This window comes from Stenella coeruleoalba (assembly GCF_951394435.1).
Source record: "Stenella coeruleoalba genome assembly, chromosome: 13".
Taxonomy (NCBI): Eukaryota; Metazoa; Chordata; class Mammalia; order Artiodactyla; family Delphinidae; genus Stenella; species Stenella coeruleoalba.
The window spans coordinates 71,541,888-71,565,186 of record NC_137159.1 but is presented as its reverse complement, the minus strand read 5'-3'; the positions used below and the strand labels follow the sequence as shown (position 1 = coordinate 71,565,186).

Sequence of the window (23,299 nt, the reverse complement as noted above, 5' to 3'; positions counted from 1 at the left end):
GGCCCTCCGGGTCATAGTATGAACTCAACCTCTGGAGGGACTGGGGACTGAGTTCAGTCATGTGGGCAGTCAACTGTGTCTACGTGATGGAGCCCCAGTAAACACTCTGGAAACCAAGGCTCAAGTGAGCTGCTTTGCTTGGCAATACTCCATGGCTATTGTTGCCAGGAGGATTTAATGATGTCCACGACTCCATGGGCAGAGGACAACTGCAAGCTCTGTGTTTGGAATCCGCCTGAACTCTGCCCCATACATCTCTTCCCTTGGCTGATTTTAATCTAAATCCTTTTGCTGTAATAATCCATAACCATGAGTATAATAGCCTTCTGTGAGCCCTTATGGAGAATTACTGAACTCGGGAGTGGTCTTGGGGACCTCCAAACTTATGACTGATGTTAGAAGTGAGGGTGTCTTGTGAACACCTGAATTCTGCACTGGCCTTCCACGTCAGTATTAAGCAGCTGGAAGACTCAATATGCATCTCAACACTATTTGTAGAAGTCTATTTGGAGATCTTTCAGGCTCAAATTTCTCTGCATATTTCACACAAATAATATTTATAAACTAAAAAAACCTTTCTAATGTTCTCCTAGTAAGTTCAAGTCAACACTTAATGACATAGCTCACAGTAAATACCTCTTGGGGCTTTGCTAATAATTAATCAGGAGATCATGAACAAAATTTGTGGAAAGCCACATCTCCCACTTAGTTGGGTCAATCTTCAAAGCAAATCAGAAGGTGAAATTTCAGGGGGTTAGTCAAGAAGATACTGAATTTTCAACCTCCACTTTTCTTTAGAAACTGTAAGACCTTGATTTGCAAGAATGACGCTAAATTAATCCTCCATATTACAATCATGTATCAATTTCACGTAAAAATCCAGCTCTTACACCTGTCATCACCTTTTAATCCTAAAATGCTTTTTAGTTTTAACTAGTAAGGAAATTTTAGGAGTGAGAAAAGAACTCCTCTTTCTGTATCAAAACATGCAATTACTATCTCTGTTAACATTTTATGAAAAAACCAGGCTCATTCACTCCTGCAGCTCCTTTCCTTGCACTGCTGTTTCAAAAACGTAAGACTGTGGGGGTGGGGGGGACTGTCCAGTGAATAGTATTTTCTTAGCGCTCAGTCTGGAAGTTATGCCGCAAGCCTGGGGTTATCCCAGGCAAAGATGATGTTAAGCTTTCCTTTAAGAAGGTGTCCTGTGGTTTATTAAAACAGCTATTATTGGAAAACAATTATGTCTTTAGGGAAATTACCCTTCATATTGTTACTTGTAACATCAACTGTGCTAAAAATAAACAGGCAAAAGAGAGAAACGTAAGATACTAAAATGGTAATAATGACTACCTCCAAGTGGTATGATTATAGGTGATCTAAAATTTTTATTAACCTTATTTTTCTAATGAGCATGCATTACTTTTATAATAAAATTAATAAACGTTATTTAAAGGTTATTACCTGTAACTCCCCTTGCCACCAGCCACTTGTATTTTTCTTTAGAATTAATATTAACTGTCCTGGTGCAAGGCTAAGCTGTTCAGAACCAGAAGCCACATATGCTGAAGTTACTTGAGCAATCTCTGAAAAGAAGAAAAATAAGAAACTGAATTCAAGACTACTAAACACTTTAGTAGTTTTTCAGCTTCATTATTATACATACCAGGTTTCTTGTTTGATGTTCCAGATTTGCTAGCACTCCCAAAATCCTGTAAGGAAAAGATATACTGTTTTATCATTTTCCAACAATCTAGATGTAAAAGTACAAAGGCTATTAGGAACTAGAGATTTCTAATTCCCAGGGTCCTTGTTTCTTTCAAGTAAGAGCAAAATAATGATTAACCTACATTAATCAAATAAATTAAGAATCCAACACTTATGGGGAGATCTGGTTCTGACAGAATACATTATATACAAGTAGCTGATGCTGGCATCCACTGACTCAACAGGAATAGCTCATATTCTGAATCTTTCCTGAATATTAAACATAAACACAAATACATTTCATGTATCAATGTGGTTAGAATCAGTGTCTACCACATAAAACAAATGTGCTCTGGGTATGTTAAGGCATATGTGAGTTTAGCTCCTGCTGCACACAAGGTAATGATAATTTAAATTTTTTGCCACGTTCCTCCTGAACTTGACCTAAGAACAAAAAACGCATGATACCCCAGCAACTATGACCTGTTTGACTTTATAGGATGAGCAAGACGAGGGAAGCAGTTAAATTTCCTTTTCTCTTAGTGGACACAACTGTAGTAAAAGCACCCAAGCAGAGTTGATGGTAGTCAACAGCTAACATTTCTTGAGTACTTACTATGTAACAGGCAGTGTTGCAAGAATTTTACATATATTCACTTAGTTAATTTTTGCAATAACACTATTAAGTAATTATGATTATCCCCATGTTACAGAGAAGGAAAGTGAAACACAGAAAGGTGAATGAAGTAACTTATCCAAGGTCACCTAGCCTCTAAGTGGCAGAGCCAGAAGCCAACCTAAGCAGTCTCAGTGGTTCTCAATGTGTGGTTTGTGGATCCCTGGGGGCAGTCCTTCCAGCCCCTTTCAGGGGTCTGGAAGATAAAAACTACTTTCATAACAGTACTAGGACATTATTATTTGCCTCTTTTGCTGTACTGACATTTACACTGGTGGGTAAAATTGCTGATGCCTTAGCACAAATCACAGCAGTGGTGCCAAATAATACTAGTAGTCGTAATACTCTTCACAGCCACATGCTCACAGGAAAACAAGGCCAGTTTCACTTAAGCATGTCCTTGATCAAGCAGTAAAAAGTTTACTGAATCCTAATCCTCAGGTACACATCTTTTCAAGAGTCTGGGTGGCGAAATGAAGTGTGCCCAAAGCACTTCTGCTGCACACTGAAGTACAAGGGTTGTCTCACGGAAAAGCCTTAGGTGATTAAATTGTGTCAACTAGATTTTTCATGGAACAGCGTTTTTATGTGAAAAAATGACTAATGACAAATTATTCAGACTTGAGATTTAGCAGACATTTGCTCAAAGATGGATGAAGTAAATCTGTCCCTTCAAGTTAAAGAGCTGACAGGATTTCTGCCAACAATAAAACTCAAGTTTTCAAGGGAAAACTGGTATCTACCACCATGAGCTTGACCACTTCAAAGTACTTAAGGACGTTCCTATGTTAACAAATGTGATTTACTTTTTAGTGAAGTATGGTTGATTTACAATGTTGTGTTCATTCCTGTTGTACAGCAAAGTGATTCAGTTATACATATATATTCTTTTTTTAACATTTTTTCCATTATGGTTTATCATAGGATTTTTAAAAAATTAATTAATTTTATTTATTTATTTGGCTGCGTTGGGTCTTCCTTGCTGTGCGCAGGCTTTCTGTAGTGGCGGCAAGTGGGGCTACTCTTTGTCTAGGCGCGCGGGCTTCAGTAGTTGTGGCTCTCAGGCTCTAGAGCACAGGCTTAGTAGTTGTGGTGCACGGGCTTAGTTGCTCCGTGGCATGTGGGATCTTCCCGGACCAGGGCTCGAACCCGTGTCCCCTGCATTGGCAGGTGGATTCTTAACCACTGTGCCACCAGGGAAGTCCCTATCATAGGATATTGAATACAGTTCCCTGTGCTATACAGTAGGACCTTGTTATGTATCTACTCTATATACAGCGGCTTACATCTGCTAACCCCAACCTCCTAACTCCATCCCTCCTGCAACCCCCTCCCCTTTGGCAACCACAAGTCTGTTCTCTATGTCTGTGAGTCTGTTTCTGTTTCATAGATAGGTTCATTTGTGTTACATTTTAGATTCCACATATAAATGATACCATATGGTATTTATCTTTCTCTTTCTGACTTACTTCACTTAGTATGATAATCTCTAGTTGCATCCATGTTGCTGCAAATGGCATTATTCCATTCTTTTTTATGACTGAGTAGAATTCCATTCCATACATACATACATACATACATATATATATATATGTATATATGCCACATATTTTTATCCATTCATCTGCTGATGGACATTTAGGTTGCTGCCATGTCTTACCCATTGTGAACAGTGCTGCTATGAACACAAGGGTGCATGTATCTTTTTTCTTTTAATTTTTATTGGAGTATAGTTGATTTACAATGTTGTGTTAGTTTCTGCTGTACAGCAAAGTGAATCAGTTACACATATACATACATCTTTTTTTTTTTACATTCTTTTCCCATATAGGTCATTACAGAGTATTGAGTAGAGTCCCCTGTTCCCAGGAGGTCCTTATTAGTTGTCTATTTTATATATAGTAGTGTGTATATGTCAATCCCAATCTCCCAATTTATCCCTCCCCCTGCATGTATCTTTTTGAATTATAGTTTTGTCTGGATATATGCCCAGGAGTGGGGTTGCAGGATCATATGGTAATTCGATTTTTAGTTTTCTGAGGAACCTCCCCATACTGTTCTCCATAGTGGCTGAATCAATTTACATTCCCACCAACAGTGTAGGAGGGTTCCATTTTCTCCACAACCTCTTCAGAATTTGTTACCTGTAGACTTTTTAATGATGGCCATTCTGACCAGTGTAAAGTGGTACTTCATTGCAGTTTTGATTTGCAATTCTTTAATAATTAGCAATGCTGAGCATGTTTTCATGTGCGTATTGGCCATCTGTATTTCTTCTTTGGAGAAATGTCTATTTAAGTCTTCTCCCCATTTTCTGATTGTTTGTTTTTTGTTGTTGTTGAGTTGTATGAGCTGTTTGTATATATTGGAAATTAAGCCCTTTTCTGTTGAACTGTTTGCAAATATTTTCTGCCATTCTGTAGGTTGTCTTTTCATTTTGTTTATGGTTTCCCTTGCTGTGCAACAGTCTGTAAGGTGGATTAGGTCCCATTTGTTTATTTTTGTTTTTATCTTTATTGCTTTGGGAGACTGACCTAAGAAAATATTGGTATGATTAATGTCAGAGAATGTTTTGCCTGTGATCTCTTCAAGGAGTTTTATGGTGTCATGTCTTATGTTTCAGTCTTTCAGCCACAAATGTGATTTTCTTAATATTATATGATGAAATGTAGCAATATGGGGAATATTTGCATAATTCAGTGATTCAATATTTCCCAAATGACCAATGAATGGTGTTACCATATTCAGTGTGCAAAACAGACTGGTGAATTTAATGTTACAGTAAGAAATGTTCACTGATATGGCTTCAGATTCCATGTTGCAACAACCAACCTACAACCAACCTACAACAATCTAGTTCTCAAGTTTTGATGTAGTACTATCAAAGAAGAGTATCTGCAGATATCTGCAAATGTTATTAACACATTTCTGTTTCCTCTCATATATGCGTGAGGGTGAATTTTCTTCATATACTTCAACCAAAAGAATATACCATTCTTTTCACTAAACTTTTTTGGTGAGGGAGGAATACATAGTTGTTTTTCATTAAAAGCATGTTATTTGGGGCTTCCCTGATGGTGCAGTGGATAAGAATCTGCCTGCCAATGCAGGGGACATGGGTTTGATCTCTAGTCCAGGAAGATCCCACATGCCTCGGAGCAACTAAGCCCGTGCACCACAACTATTGAGCCTGCACTCGAGAGCCCATGAGCCACAACAACTGAAGTCCGTGTGCCTAGGGCCTGTGCTCTGCAACAAGAGAAGCCACCACAATGAGAAGACCACACACCGCAAATGAAGAGTAGCCCCCACTCACCGCAACTAGAGAAAGCCCACGTGCAGCAACGAAGACCCAACACAGCCAAAAATAAATAAATAAATAAAATAAAGACAATCCTGCAGGCTGTGGAACAAAAAACCACATTCACAGAAAGATAGACAAGATGAAAACGCAGAGGGCTATATACCAGATGAAGGAGCAAGATAAAACCCTAGAAAAACAACTAAATGAAGTGGAGATAGGCAACTTTCCAGAAAAAGAATTCAGAATAATGATAGTGAAGATGATCCAGGACCTCAGAAAAAGAATGGAGGCAAAGATCGAGAAGATGCAAGAAATGATTAACAAAGACCTAGGAGAATTAAAGAACAAACAAACAGGGATGAACAATACAATAACTGAAAAGAAAACCACACTAGAAGGAATCAACAGCAGAATAACTGAGGCAGAAGAACGGATAAGTGACCTGGAAGACAGAATGTTGGAATTCACTGCTGCTGAACAGAATAAAGAAAAAAGAATGAAAAGAACTGAAAACAGCCTAAGAGACCTCTGAGACAACACTAAATGCAATAACATTCGCATTATACGGGGCCCAGAAGGAGAAGAGAGAGAGAAAGGACCCGAGGAAACATTTGAAGAGATTATAGTCGAAAACTTCCCTAATATGGGAAAGGAAATAGCCACCCAAGTCCAGGAAGCACAGAGAGTCCCATACAGGATAAACCCAAGGCGAAACACTCCGAGACACATAGTAATCAAATTGGCAAAAATTAAAAAAAAAAAAAAAAAAAATTGGCAAAAATTAAAGACAAAGAAAAATTATTGAAAGCAGCAAGGGAAAAACTTCAAATAACATACAAGGGAACTCCCATAAGGTTATCAGCTGATTTCTCAGCAGAAACTCTACAAGCCAGAAGGGAGTGGCATGATATACTTAAAGTGATGAAAGGGAAGAACCTACAGCCAAGATTACTCTATGCGGCAAGGATCTCATTCAGATTTGATGGAGAAATCAAAAGCTTTACAGACAAGCAAAACTAAGAGAATTCAGCACCACCAAACCAGCTCTACAACAAATGCTAAAGGAACTTCTCTAAGTGGGAAACACAACAGAAGAAATGGACCTACGAAAACAAGCCCAAAACTATTAAGAAAATGGTAACAGGAACATACATATCGATAATTACCTTAAATGTGAACGGATCAAATGCTCCAACCTAAAGACACAGGCTTGCTGAATGGATACAAAAACAAGACCCGTATACATGCTGTCTACAAGAGACCCACTTCAGACCTAGGGACACATACAGACTGAAAGTGAGGGGATGGAAAAAGATATTCCATGCAAATGGAAATCAATTAAGCTGGAATAGCAATCCTCCTATCAGGTAAAATAGACTTTAAAATAAAGAATGTTACAAGAGACAAGGAAGGACACTACATAATGATGAAGGGATCAATCCAAGGAGAAGATATAACAATTATAAATACATATGCACCCAACATAGGAGCACCTCACTACATAAGGCAACTGCTAACAGCTATAAAAGAGGAAATCGACAGTAACACAGCAATAGTGGGGGACTTCAACACCTCACTTACACCAATGGACAGATCATCCAAACAGAAAATTAATAAGGGAACACAAGCTTTAAATGACACAATAGACCAGACAGATTTAATTGATATTTACAGGACATTCCATCCAAAAACAGCAGATTACACTTTCTTCTCAAGTGCACATAGAACATTCTCCAGGACAGATCACATCTTGGGTCACAAATCAAGCCTCAGTAAATTTAAGAAAATTGAAATCATATCAAGCATCTTTTCTGACCACAACGCTATGAGATTAGAAATCAATTACAGGGGATAAAAACGTAAAAAACACAAACACATGGAGGCTAAACAATACGTTACTAAATAACCAAGAGATCACTGAAGAAATCAAAGAGGAAATCAAAAAATACCTAGAAACAAATGACAACGAAAACACGATGATCCAAAACCTATGGGATGGCAGCCGCATAGCACAGGGAGATCAGCTCGGTGCTTTGTGACTGCCTGGAGGGGTGGGATAGGGAGGGTGGGAGGGAGGGAGACGCAAGAGGGAAGAGATATGAGAACATATGTATATGCATAACTGATTCACTTTGTTATAAAGCAGAAACTAACACACCATTGTAAAGCAATTATACTCCAATAAAGATGTAAAAAAACCACAAAAAAGAAAACCTATGGGATGCAGCAAAAGCAGTTCTAAGAGGGAAGTTTATAACTATACAATCCTACCTCAAGAAACAAGAAAAATCTCAAATAAACAATCTAACCTTACACCTAAAGGAACTAGAGAAAGAAGAAGAAACAAAACCCAAAGTTAGCGGAAGGAAAGAAATCATAAAGATCAGAGCAGAAATAAATGAAATAGAAACAAAGAAAACAATAGCAAAGATCAGTAAAACTAAAAGCTGGTTCTTTCAGAAGATAAACAAAATTGATAAACCATTAGCCAGACCCATCAGTAAAAGAGGGAGAGGACTCAAATCAATAAAATTAGAAATGAAAAAGGAGAAGTTACAACAGACACTGCAGAAATACAAAGTATGCCAATAAAATGGACAACCTGGAAGAAATGGACAAATTCTTAGAAAGGTACAACCTTTCAAGACTGAACCAGGAAGAAATAGAAAATATGAACAGACCAATCACAAGTAACAAAATTGAAACTGTGATTAAAAATCTTCCAACAAACAGAAGTCCAGGACCAGATGGCTTTACAAGTTAATTCTATCAAACATTTAGAGAAGAGCTAACACCCAACCTTCTCAAACTCCTCCAAAAAACTGCGGAGGAAGGAACACTCCCAAACTCATTATGTGAGGCCACCATCACCCTGATACAAAAACCAGACAAAAATACTACAAAAAAAGAAAATTACAGACCAAGATCACTCATGAATATAGATGCAAAAATCCTCCACAAAATACTAGTAAACAGAATCCAACAACACATTAAAAGGATCATACACCATGATCAAGTGGGATTTATCCCAGGGATGCAAGGATTCTTCAATATATGCAAATCAATCAATGTGATACACCATATTAACAAACTGAAGAAGAAAAACCGTATGATCATCTCAATAGATGCAGAAAAAGCTTCTGACAAAATTCAACACCCATTTATGACAGAAAACTCTCCAGAAAGTGGGCATAAAGGGAACCTACCTCAACATAATAAAGGCCATATATGACAAACCCACAGCAAACGTCATTCTTAATGGTGAAAAACTGAAAGCATTTCCTCTAAGATCAGGAACAAGACAAGGATGTCCACTCTCACCACTATTATTCAACACAGTTTTGGACACGGCAATCAGAGAAGAAAAAGAAATAAAGGGAATACAAATTGGAAAAGAAGATGTAAAACTGACTGTTTGCAGATGACATGATACTATACATAGAGAATCCTAAAGATGCCACCAGAAAACTACTAGAGCTGATCAATGAATCTGGTAAAGTTGCAGGATACACAATTAATGAATAGAAATCTCTTGCATTCCTATATACTAATGATGAAAAATCTGAAAGAGAAATTAAGGAAACACTCCCATTTACCACTGCAACAAAAAGAATAAAATACCCAGGAATAAACCTACCTAGGGAGACAAAAGACCTGTATGCAGAAAACTATAAGACACTGATGAAAGAAATTAAAGATGATACAAACAGATGGAGAGATATACCATGTTCTTGGATTGTAAGAATCAATATTGTGAAAATGACTATACTACCCAAAGCAATCTACAGATTCAATGCAATTCCTATCAAATTACCAATGGCATTTTTTACAGAAATAGAACAAAAAATCTTAAAATTTGTATGGAGACACAAAGACCCCGAAAAGCCAAAGCAGTCTTGAGGGAAAAAAGCAGAGCTGGAGGAATCAGACTCCCTGACTTCAGACTATACTACAAAGCTATAGTAATCAAGACAATATGGTACTGGCACAAAAACAGAAATATAGATCAATGGAGCAGGATAGAAAGCCCAGAGACAAACCCACGCATGTATGGTCAACTAATCTATGACAAAGGAGGCAAGGATATACAATGGAGAAACGACAGTCTCTTCAATAAGTGGTACTGGGAAAACTGGACAACTACATGTAAATGAATGAAATTAGAACACTCCCTAACATCACACACAAAAATAAACTCAAAATGGATTAGAGACCTAAATGTAAGACTGGACATTATAAAACTCTTAGAGGAAAACATAGGAGTAACACTCTTTGACATCAATCATAGCAAGATCTTTTTTGATCCACCTCCTAGAGTAATGGAAATAAAAACAAAAATAAACAAATGGGACCTAATGAAACTTCAAAGTTTTTGCACAGCAAAGGAAATCATAAACAAGATGAAAGGACAACCCTTAGAATGGGAGAAAATATTTGCAAACGAATCAACAAAGGATTAACCTCCAAAATATATAAACAGCTCACGCAGCTCAATACTAAAAAAGCAACAACCCAATCCAAAAATGGCCAGAAGACCTAAATAGACATTTCTCCAAAGAAGACATACAGATGGCCAAGAGGCATGTGAAAAGCTGCTCAACCTCACTGATTATTAGAGAAATGCAAATCAAAACTACAATGAGGTAATACCTCACACCAGTTAGAATGGGCATCATCAGAAAATCTACAAACAGCAAATGCTGGAGAGGGTGTGGAGAAAAGGGAACCCTCTTGCACTGTTGGTGGGAATGTAAACTGATACAGCCACTATGGAGAACAGTATGGAGGTTCCTTAAGCAACTAAAAACAGAATTACCATATGATCCAGCAATCCCACTACTGGGCATATACTCTGAGAAAACCATAATTCAAAAAGACACATGCATCCCAATGTTCACTGCAGCTCTATTTACAATACCCAGGTCATGGAAGCAACCTACATGCCCATCAACAGATGAATGGATAAAGAAGATGTGGTACACATATACAATGGAATATTACTCAGCCATAAAAAGGAACGAAATTGGGTTATTTGTTGAGACATGGATGGATCTAGAGACTGTCAAACAGAGTGAAGTAAGTCAGAAAGAGAAAAACAAATATCATATATTAATGCATATATGTGGAACTTAGAAAAATGGTACAGATGAACCAGTGTTCAGGGCAGAAATAGAGACACAGATGTAGAGAACAAACGTATGGACAACAAGGGGGGCAACTGGTGGTGGTATGATGAATTAGGAGATTGGGATTGACATGTATACACTAATATGTATAAAATGGATAACTAATAAGAACCTGCTTATTATTTATATTTATTTATAAAAATAATAAATAAAATTCAAAAAAAAAAAAAAAAAAGACCAGCAGCCAAGGAGGAAAGAAAAGGATTCTAAGACTGTCAATTCATTAGATTAAATTACGGTGTTCAAGTCAGTAAGCAAGGGGTTTGGGAGGCTCTAGGATTTTTGTTTTGTGATGTTTTAAAGTTTTTAATATCTTCAGAGCTGAGTTACGTATTTGGTCAATCAATGACAAACCTATAGAACATCTATGATTTCAAGTTATTAAAATGAAAAAGACTCAAGCCCAAGGAATATTACATAAGGGAATATTTTGGCTAAGACAATCAGGACTTGAGTAATATCTTCCTCTGTTTCTCAAGAATAACAAAATCTACCTTCTGGTTTTGGATGCAGTGTTTTAATTGTAGTCTACATCATTAATATAAGGATGTTAGAAGGGGAAAAATGGTCTTTTTTTGGGGGGGTAGTAATTTTGCTGGAGTGAGCTGAATAAATAGCAATAACTCTTTAGGGAATTTTTAAGAAAAAGGAAATTTTCATGATCAAATTCTGAACTAAGAAAGCAATGTAAGGTACTTTATTCTAAATTAGCGCTTTACAATAAGGTAAGCACAAAAGCAAGGATTTTATATTGTTTTCCTAGCTGCAGAAGAGTCTATTCAATTCCATGAAATACTAAGGAACAAAGGACTAGTATAACAGAGTGCCTACTACGTGGTAGGCACTGTATAGTAACTTACAGGGCATGTAATCCTCAATGAGGTACTACTATCCTCATTTTTCAAATGAGAAAACTGTGGTTCAGAGAAGTGAAGCAACTTGTCTGAGATAAAATCCAGATCTGTCTTAATCCAAGGCATGCAATCATCCCACCTCCCCACTGTGACCCCAGGGAGTTAGCTAGTGTCTGATGATGGATATGACACTCAAAAACATATAACCAAATTAATGCTATAAATGCCTTTAGAGATACATATCTTGGTACTTAAAGGAGAGAAAGAGAGAGCGATCTCACAGAGCAGGAAATGACAAGTTCAGGCTTAGCCTTCTCAGTAGAGAACAGTCTGGAATTCCTTGGCACAGCAGAGTGGCAACCACGCAACCAGAACCCTTCAGCGCTGCCTCAGAGCCCTCAGAGACCAGTAGAGACACATCCCATCAGGACACGGGAGCTAGTTGAGTGTCCCTGAGAAAAGGCTAGGCCCAGCACATTTCCGGCTTCTGCTACGCACACCTGCTTGCTCTGCCTCTTGCCTGGCTCGCCGGCTGCAGCCATATTATTCACTTGCTACCTTTTCTCTAATGCTGCCACTCAGGGTTTTTCTCAGTTCCTCCAAGCTCTCTCTCCCTCTCCTCCCACCTTAGGGCAATTGCATATGCATCTACCTGCAATGTACTCCAGTCTATCAGGATTTTTAGATGGAATCATCAGAAACCGACTCTGGCTGATTTAAGCCTAAGAGAAATGGAGTGTATTGGGTGGCTCACAGAATTTCCAGGAAGGCTGCAATACGAGGTCTGGAGATTAGGAAGAGACAAAGCAAAGCTGGACAAACAGAACTTCAGGCAAAATCACACCCAGAACCAGCCTGAAGAGGGCTCTGTTGCCTTTGCCTCTGAATGCAATGCTCCCTTAGACAAGGATATCCTGGAATCACTGCTCCAAAAACTGAATGTTGCTACCACTCATTGCCACCAAAAGAAATTCTCAGCTATGCTTTTTGGTATCACTAGTTCCTGATTCACTGCCTTGGACAGATGACTCTGACCAAGCCTGGGTCATGTTCCCACACTCTAACTGCAAGGAAGGCTAGGAAAGTGAGTAGGTGGGCTTTGGAGAAGCCTGCCCCTTACCAAGACTCACACCGTGGGAAGGAATTCAGGAAAGGAATTCAGATGCTAAACAGCCAAGAAGTTCCACCCCTCGTTTCTTCCCCTGCTTTGCCTTTTCAAGACTGGCCTCCTTACAGTTCAGGTCTTTGTTGAACCAGCTCCTCAGAGGCCTTCCCTTGACCACCTCATCTTAAAAGATCTTCAGTCTGTTGTTACCTGCACCATGTTTGTTCCTTCACTGTACTTATCACAGTCGATCATCATTTATTTGGACTGTATCTTTCATGAGTACCTTGACTGCTTTGTTCACCTGTTTCCCAATGCCCCCGACCAAGCCTTACACAGATGCTCTCAGTGAACAGCTGTTGAATGAACGAGTAAGTGCATGAATACTTAAGAAGGCAGAGACTCTACCTGCTTAATTTTCTCTAGATTCAATGTAGCTTTATGTTAAAGGAGTTTCCACACATTACACTGGGAATTAATCAAATTACTTTATAGGTACAGTCACAGTCTTATTAATTAGTACAATACCATGTTCCATTTTGTATTTCCATTATTATTATAATGGAAATATTATTACTATATTATTACTATTATTACTTGAGTGGTATTGCTTATCTAATTGGCATGCGATCATGCTATGGATTTTCACTAGGCAGTTTCTGCTCATAATTGGCCACTTTTCTTACCTGAACACATAAGAGATTTAAAAACACGTTTGAAAAGGTATATCTTGCTCTCTGTAACAAATCAGGTATAATCTTGTGTGCTATTATATGCCAAGTGTTTTCTTATAGAGAACTTCATAATCGAGATCTAGACGTGGCATTAATGACTAATGACTTCCCGGCTATGTCAGGATCTGAGATCATTAAACCTTTTCAGGAATGCTTCCCCACCATTACGCGGTTAAGTCCCTTAATGGTGCCTTAATTGGGGCTTTTATCGACTGCAGCAGCTCAGTAAATGTTTTTAATTCATCATTAGCTTTACAGTAATGAGTGTAGCCACTCAGTCGCCACTTCCAGCAAGCTGGCTCCTGGCTCCTGGCTTCATGCCCCTGGACCTTAAACATGACTCTGAGACCCTGACGTCTAGAGTCTTATAGATCTTTGCATTTTCCAGAATGTTCAACAGAGGCTTGGACACATGTTAATTATTACTCTGTTGAATGTTGGCTACATGAGTTCAGTGGCTATTTTAAAGTCTCTTTTAAATGTGTCTGCGTTCTCTCTCCACACGTAATGTAGTGCTTGTAAACACTGTCTATAGAACTGCATCTGGCTCCTTGTCCCACCACCCTGGGAAGTCTAGAGTTTATGCTAAAAGGGCTTATCCCTTCTAAGGGTCCTTATCCCACTCGCAAAACTGTGTACAATATTTTGTGTGTAGGTGAATTTATTCAAGGAGAGGTTGTAATTTTCACCAGCCTCTCTGAGTTAGAAAAGTTTAAGAACTACTGCTCCAGAGGCTTCTAAATCTCAAATTGTCTGTCGGAAGTATACATGCACACTACATGCACACTTCCTCTCTCCCTGTATTCCTAAAAGGGGAGAAGCAGTGGTAACAGTAATGATAATAATAGTAATAATAAACGTTCATTGGACATATACAAAAAAATAAATAAAAAATAAAGTGGGATAGGTTCTTAAAATGAGGAAAAAAATATATTTATACATATGTGCTTATGACTTTTATGTGCAAGAGAATATAAATTTTAAAAAAACAGAAAAAAAAATTTAAAAAGCAAGTTATGTCATCATATAATGGGTTTAATTTTGTCATTTCAAAATGAATTAATAAATATTTTTAAAATTTCTGTTTTAATTTCTAATATGGAAAGTATTGCTAGATATAATCCATATATTTTCAGAAACTTTGGAGTCCCTAATAATTTTTAAGAATGTAAAAAGTTCCTGAAACCAAAAAGTCTGAGAACTGCTACACTATATCATACTAGTGGTGGGATGAAACGCAGCAGGAACTCAGAGTGTGGGCTGGGTCACATTCATGTCAGAGCCTTAAAGATTTACAGACTTCTTCAAGGCGGTCCCTTGTAAGCCTCCATGAATCCAGACCATTCCCTAACTTCAGTTATCATAAGGCCCAGCCCTATCTATGGCTTTTGTCCTTGGAATTTCATAGAAATAGTTTTGCCCTCATCTCTCTAACAGGATCCCTATAATAAACTACATTTTACTGAAGCTACCTTAAGTGGCTTCCTTGTAACCAAAGCAGCCTGACCAAAACCATATACATGCATCTGTTTTAAATATGAACCCTGATCAACAGGAACGGAATGCTTCTGTTTCTGTATCAAACTAACTCTACCTCGTGATCTTTTGGTTTGACGTAATTTGATGGAAAAATTCCAGTTCTATCTCCGATACTTCCTGTCCACCATTCTCCATCTTTCTGGGTCACCAATATTTCTTCACCTTCAGTGAAAGTCAAATCTCCAGGTTCTGCACTTGAATACGGATAAAGTGCAATATACTCTGTAGGAAACAAAGCAAAAAGAAACTAGTTTTGGTTGCAAGATTACAGAAGTAAAAAAAAAAACAACTGTTGATCTCCAAGATCTTGAGTAATTTTACTGTAAAAGCCCTTGTGACTTAAGGAAACTTAATGTAAAGAGATGTTAAGGTAGAAAATGGAATGAAGTAATTATTTAATAATTTCTTAGAAAAAGATTACGTCTTTGACTGAACATAAAACTTTATCACAGGGTTTCTTTTTTCCCCAACCGTATCGTCATCACCATGATCATCACCATCATCATCATCATGTCACAGAGAATAACCCCAAAACTACAAATAGATATCAGTATCTTTACAGAGAGTCAAGACATGAAAAGTTTTTTTAACCTTCTTACATATAATCTGCTAAATTCTTTTCTCTTTAATTCTTTTACATACAGTTATGGAAATGCCCACTATTCAGCTGACATCAGTGCTAGAGGCCAATTTCCATCACAATGGCCCAGCTCCTAGCACAGTGCTTGGCACAGAATAGATGCTTAATAAATATTTGTTCATGAATAACCTTATGGGAAATGTCTAAGTTTTTATACTGGCTTTGTTTTTTTGTTCAGATGATTACTAGTACTTAGAAGAAACAGTCAATGACCAGGTTTTAGAAGTCTCTTTTTCTTTCTTCTAGTACTATTTGTATTTGTTGACATGAAATTTGCTCAGTAGATCATAAACTGGAGATGGCCAGAACCAGTATCCGGAAACTATTTACTATCCACATTTCCATATTATTCAATTTAGCTGACTTAAGAAGATGAAAAATGCTTACAAGATTAAGGTATGTTGCAACAAGCCAGGTCCTTTCCAAAATGCTCCTCACCACTTTCCTAGGATCATTCCACTGCAGTTATTCCACAGTAAACCTCTGGTTGCAGCCTTGCTGGTGACTCGAGTTCCCTAACCTTTCACAGCTGAGCCCTGGCTCATACCTTTCCCTCTGTCCACCAAGCGTTCTCTTCGTCACTAAGCAAGAACTTACTCATTGTTTAAGATGATTCAACGTGGCCACCTCTGTGGATTCACAGGTCCTACTCAAAATTATGTTTTTGTTCATTCATTATAGAATTTATTACAATTATATGCCTAGCCTTCCCATTTTACTGTGAGCACGTGGGAAACTATTTTATTCATCCGTGTATATTTCAGGCTCTAGCATACAATCTCTAATGTAGTAGATACTGAATAAACTGTTTAATTTACCATTAAGCTGATTTTCTTGAGCAATATAAACAAAATGTACTTAAACTGTTCAACTAATTTTACAGTGAATATATAATTCATTTATAAACCTACACAACTATTAAATAACAATACTGTCTGAAATAAGGGTGGACATTTTTCAGCACAATATCAAAATTAAGATACTCAAACAACCCAAAGGGCAATAAAAAAATTCTTTGTAATATTTATGATTAAAGTGTATCTTAATTTCAAATCCTACTTAATGATTTATATGGTACACTGTAATTAAAATGCAATTCAGGGGGCCTCCCTGGTGGTGCAGTGGTTGGGAGTCCGCCTGCCGATGCGGGGGACACAGGTTTGTGCCCTGGTCCAGGAGGGTCCCACATGCAGCGGAGCGGCTGGGCCCGTGAGCCATGGCCGCTGGGCCTGTGCGTCCGGAGCCTGTGCTCCGCAACGGGAGAGGCCACAACAGTGAGAGGCCCGCGTACCGCAAAAAAAAAGAAAAGAAAAGAAAATGCAATTCAGGGAATTCCCTGGCGTTCCAGTGGTTAGGACTCCACACTCTCACTGCTGAGGGCCCGGGTTCAATCCCTGGTCAGGGAACTAAAAATCCCACAAGCCGCGCAGTAAGGCCAAAAACAAACAAACAAGTGCAATTCATAAACAACTAAATGTACTGAAATTTCCTTATATTCTAAACATCTATAATCTAGATATATAATAAAAGGAAAACAAAAGACTTCATGTTATCTCATTGCAACACTTATCTATGATCTTATTTATTGAGGCAGTCTATGCTGAATTTTTATAGTACTGATTTTCTAAAAGCATCAAGTATTTTCAGCTATATATTTTTTATATCCTCAATATTCATGTGAAATAGAGCGGGAGCAGGTTTTCCTAACCTCACTTTAACACTGAAGACACAGAAGTAAGGAGAGTAACAACTGTGGGAAGTCAGTAGCTAATTTGACTTCCATCTAATTTATAAATCGCCAAAAGCTCACCTTCTCCCACTGTAGAGGCTGCAGAGGTAGGTTTCTTGTTTACAGCTGCATACAAAGCTTCTGGTCTGCCAAATATACACACAAGCAGATTAAAAAAAATAATAAAATAACAAAAAAAAGACATCAACAAGTAAATAAAAAAGGTGATTTGATGAAAACAGGAGGTTTTAGCAGTGCATTCTTTTTAAGGGCTAAAATTAATTGAAATATTGTCTCAGTACACAGGCTAGAAATACCCTCATATGCAAAATCCTAGTGGATTAAGAACTGCCTACTTACAAACGACTTAATTTTTTTAAATCTACTGAGGTAATTTCAATATGATTTATAAATAGTTTTTCAAATGTGAGATATTTTGCCTTTCTAAAGTAACTTAAAAGACATGAGGCATTGGTAAATGGGCAGTTATTTGGTAAAGCACACATGGGACTTGGCTTGGTTTAGAGAAAAATAAGGGCAGTATATAAATTTTACTACTTGTTTAGAGCACAGTACATTTAAAAATATGTAAAAATAACAGAACATATTTACTAAGTAAATATGATTGAGCAGCTACTATGCATTAAGATCACACTAGGTATGGAAAAACTGAAAAATGAACAAAAAAGACGTGAATCCCACCCTCCTGGAGTTTATGACCTAATAAGGGATATCGGTAAGAAAGTAAATAACTACAACACAGTGTGTCATGAGCCGTAAGAAACGTGATGTTCAGGGAACTCTGGAGGCCCAGAGATGGGAACGCCTCACTCTGGCAAAGGCGAGGCCCTTGGTATTGATTTGTCTAAATATTGACAATTTACAGTAAATAATAAGGGAGAAACCTCCAAAGGAAATGAAAAATAACTTCTCTAACTGACCTGATATTAGTACAAAGAAAGCAACAGATCTAAAATCTTAAGCACTTTGAAAACTTTAGGAATCTGAAATAACTAGATTAAAAGATGTTCAAAAATTGGACCAAATCATCTGAGGTATGATTTTTTTACTCTAGGAATCACCCTTCTGATATCAAACTCAAGCATAAACTTTTAATTTTCCTGCACAGCCAACTGTACTGTGGCTGACTCATCAGTGAAAATACCAACATCCACGCCTCATGTAAACACACAAAAATGCTTACTCTTGGGCTTCCCTGGTGGCGCAGTGGTTGAGAGTCCGCCTGCCGATGCAGGGGACACGGGTTTGTGCCCCGGTCCGGGAAGATCCCACATGCCGCAGAGCGGCTGGGCCCGTGAGCCATGGCCGCTGAGCCCGCGCGTCCGGAGCCTGTTGCTCCGCAACGGGAGAGGCCACAGCAGCGAGAGGCCCGCGTACCACCCAAAAAAAAAAAAAAAAAAATGCTTACTCTTCCCGCCTGACTTCACTCCCAGGGATGATTTTGACGTAAGATTTTGGAAACCATCCTCTTCCTCCATGCACCTCCCCAAACCACCAATTTTCTTGCTGCTCCAAGACAGTAATGATATCATGTTTTGAGAAGTTCAAGTGGTTATCTTTCTTTGCAGTCCAGGAACAAAGGGCCTGCGCTTTTAGGTTTTCTACAACCTGTCCCTGTGAAATCAAAACCACAAAATTAAAAACAAACAAACAAAAAACACAATGGTAACCATGATTTTTGTTTTCTAGTATATAACATACTTACTGTTCAAACAGCAGACCAGTTTGGTGTGGTGGTGACTTAATATGAATGGTGACTTAATCTACTAACCAACTTAAAATTATATATGACAGACAACCACCTGAATAGCCTTCTGTGAAGTTAAAGACCCAACAGCTACCATTCAAGGAAACATCTTGGCACTAAGTATCACAGGTATGGAAGGTAAACCCTGGGTATGCAAGAAGTGTACTCATAGATCCATCAAGTATGTATCACAGAACAAATGAAAAGGGGAACCCTTTCTCTCCTCCAGTTTCCAAAGTCTCCTCACTGCAGTGGATTCTGTTTATTCCACTAGGAGTGGAGATGCAGTTGTGATGGGCCTCCCTCCACTTTTCTGTTTTCTGTTTCATAACGTCTTCTTATTCTTATTCATCCTTCTTTCTTTCCTTCTTCTCTCAGAGGAAGTAGTGTTTTCATTTTGTTGATAGGGCTAGCCTCTTCACCTGTGCTCTAAACTTTCTATCATGTCCTCCCACCTTCTAACAATATTTTGTAACACTGTGATTTCTCTCTTGAATCTTTAACTTTCCACTTCTCTATTTACTTCTACTTCTTAAAAAATATTTATTTATTTATTTGGCTGTACTGGGATCTTAGTTGCTACATGTGTGATCTTAGGTTGTGGCATTTGGGATCTAGTTCCCTGACCAGGGATTGAACCTGGGCCCTCTGCATTGGGAGTGTGGAGTCTTAACCACCGGACCACCAGGGAAGTCCCCTTACTTCTACTTCTAACTTCCTTAAAGAAAGAACAGTCTTAAACTTGCTTTCCAATTTCACCCCTCAGTCCATTCTAATTTAGCTTCTGTAACCATCACAATACTGAATCTCTTGACAAGATCATTGATAACATCAGAGCCAAAAGCTTCTTGCAAACCCTTACCTTCTCTGATCTCTGAACAGTGCTGACATCACTAAAACCCCTGCAGTTCGTGAAGTTCACTCTCTGGTGATTGATGGCTCCTCTTTGGTCCAGTCTCCTTCCCTTCTTGTTTTACATGATTTCCCTAATCTTATTTATGCCTATGATTTCTCAAATCTGTATCTTAATTATAACTTTATCTTTTGAGCTCCAGACTTGTAAATCAAGCTGCCTGCTGGGCCTTCCCAGCAGGTTGTCCCTCCTACAAATACCTAAGTTGCACGTCTGAAATGTAATCACTTTTAGAACCCACAAAACCACTCCTCCGGTACTGCCATCCTCTCAGTTACTCAAGCTAAAGACCCTGAAGAGGTATGTTTAACTCCAACTTCTTCCTCACTCTTCACATTCAATGAATTGCCAATTTTATGCTGACTCCTAACACTCTTTTAAGTCCATCTCCTCTTCTATATATTTTCATTACTGGTTCACATCATCTGTTACTTAGCTATTGTAATATCCTCCCTTTGTCGGTCTCCTCCCTTTGCTTCCTTCCACAATCTGGCCTCTATACTACTGCCAGAGTTATCCTTCTAAAATATACACTTCAACTCTCCTCTTAAAAACCTTCATGGGCTTTCCACTGCCAGTTGCTTAGCATGGTATTAAATGCTTCACAAATAAACCTCAACCTCTCCAACTTCACTTAACCCTTTCTTCATGAATCCTGTACTCTAGCCACACTATAAACAATACTTGTTTCCTATAAACTCCTCTTGTTAACATGCCTCAGTGACTTTTCCCAAATTGTTCTTTCACAGGAATAACTTTCCTTCTTTGTTTGGTGAAAGCTTGCTCATTTTTGAAGGTTCGACTGAAATGCCTTACCTATTGTGAAGCCTGCTCCAATTCCCACAGATTGAATTGAAATGCTCTCTCCTATACCCCTCAAGATTTCATAAAATATCTTTATTACAACACTTCTCATACAGTTATTTATTTATATGTTTGTCTTCATTAGATTGACTTCTTAATGGCAGAGGTTTTTTTTTTTTTTCCATTAAATTTCTAGCACATAATAAATGCCTGGAACCTGTGGTCACACAATAAACATTTTTTGAGTGAAGGACTCTATTCTGATGAAGTCTGTGATTTCTTTTTAATAATGTTAACGTAACAATGCTGGCATCTCGGTTACATCCAAACCAGAGGCTAAACATATATATAACACAGTTCTCACACAAATGACTTACTTAAGGAAAACACAAACAAAAAAACCCCAAGCCCAAGCTCTTCTTACAATAACTACAAATTAAGACTATAATCAGATTTGTAAAAATGATATTTTGAGCTCAGAAACCTTAGCTGGTAGCAACTTGCTGCTATGAGAATAAATTGTTGGGAAACCTCTAATAATAATTTCTTCAACCTCGTATCACATATGAATGGTAAGAAAAGAAACTAAATGATACAAACTTTGGTTAGATGAGTAAATGATGGCCTTGTACAAAAATCTTTATTCTATTTTATGTGAACCAGGAGCAATGTCAAAGAATAAAACACAAGAAAATTAAAGATACATACCTGTCCGTGAATAGGTGATGTAGATACAGGGGACACAGTGCGAGTAAAAGCTGATTTTTTCTGCCATGATGTGTTAACAGTTAGGCTTGAAAACGATACGTTTTGATAATCAGTCACTGATGCTGGTTGATTTGAAGAAAGTGATCTATAAATATAACAATATGACGAAAGTATACTTAATTGTTCAGAATCTTATGAAGTACTACCAATTTATCTACTTGTATATAATATACATTGTGTTGAAACACAACTTGGGCAAAAAAAAAAATTTATGAACTACTGACCCATGTTTTTATTTACTAAACATCAGAATTAAATTTGGAACAAAAGGTACTCTTAGAGAGTCCAGTGCAGATTACAATATGATTAAGTAGCAGGTTGACACAAATACATATTAGGTGTTCACACATTTGCAGAGACGTGTAAACTCCATTATTAGCTAAAAACTTACTCAGAAGTTGAGGTAGCAGATAAAGACACTGTAGGAGGAAGTAAGGCCTTCTTAGGCGACACAGATTTTTCAGACGTTATTTTTTCTACATAGTTGCATGGAAACCAGCCAAAATTTCCTTGAAAACTACCATAAAGCCAACCAGGTTCTCCTATGGTTTTTTCATCAACCTATGGAAACAAAAAGTAGGGTTAACAGTGGTTAGAAAGCCACTTATTTACAAAGGAAAGAGATGCAGACCACTGTCCGGCAGCCTAATTTTCAGAATTAAGTCCGTCTAACTAAACAGCTAAAGCACTTTCTACAGATTATTAACTCTAATGACGGACAAGGTGCCTTTTTACATTTAAATTTTTAATTTTATCCAAGTTAATACATAAAAATAGTTTACATTCCTATCAGAGTCTTTTTGAACTCTCTAGGAGAAACAGAAAACTTTTTCTGAATACTATTTTCCAGCTGGTAAAACACAGAGGTGATTTATAGTTTCATTTCTTCTCCCAGACATTTCCCTCCTACAGTCTGGCATCCTCTGTCCTCACAGCACCCCTTCTTCCGCTTCTTGGTCCTTTGTCCTTTAAACACTGATGATACCTCAAGTTTTATCGCTGGCTCTCTTACTTCATACTATACACTTCTGGAAGAGGCCCACTCACTTCTATAGTGATCAGTTCTTTATACGATATATTTGCAGAACTGACTTCTTTTTTCTAATGGGATAAGCCTGTACTTTCAACTACTTCCCAGATATCTTCAACTGGATAATCCACAAGAACTTCCAACTCAAGTCTAAGATTGAACTTGTTTTCTTCCCCAGTCTACTCCTTCTCCTAAATTCCTGTATCTCTGTTATTCTTACCATCAAAGACTTAGTCATTCTAAATAAAAAATCTTTGGATAGGGAGGGTGGGAGGGAGGGAGATGCAAGAGGGAAGAGATATGGGGACATATGTATATGTATAACTGATTCACTTTGTTATAAAAGCAGAAACTAACACACCATTGTAAAGCAATTATACTCCAATAAAGATGTAAAAAAAAAAAATCTTTGGCTCTTACCTCTCTTACACTTCCATATCCAAACTGTGTTGATTTTGCTTCTAAAAGCTCTTTCGAATTTTTTTTTTCAACCCTACCCTCCTAACCTACTTCAGGCCTTTTTCATTTCACAGCTAGATTAC

General features: G+C 37.8%; 1 protein-coding gene across 14 annotated transcripts in view; it reads right to left on the bottom strand.

The window, feature by feature from the left end:
* Positions 1-23,299, bottom strand: part of ITSN2 (intersectin 2) — a 159,217-nt gene that overhangs the window by 41,692 nt on the left and 94,226 nt on the right. For all 14 annotated transcript variants that reach the window (XR_013831102.1, XM_079941152.1, XM_079941154.1 and 11 more), the window contains 7 exons: positions 22,119-22,288; positions 21,668-21,812; positions 18,904-19,109; positions 17,556-17,620; positions 15,161-15,327; positions 1,667-1,712; positions 1,465-1,586 (listed from right to left, as the gene is read on the bottom strand). Coding sequence is in view for 13 of the 14 variants with exons in the window: in XM_079941152.1 (XP_079797278.1) it covers positions 1,465-1,586; positions 1,667-1,712; positions 15,161-15,327; positions 17,556-17,620; positions 18,904-19,109; positions 21,668-21,812; positions 22,119-22,288 (921 nt within the window). In the remaining variant the exon portion in view is untranslated. The remainder of the gene's footprint in view (positions 1-1,464; positions 1,587-1,666; positions 1,713-15,160; positions 15,328-17,555; positions 17,621-18,903; positions 19,110-21,667; positions 21,813-22,118; positions 22,289-23,299) is intronic.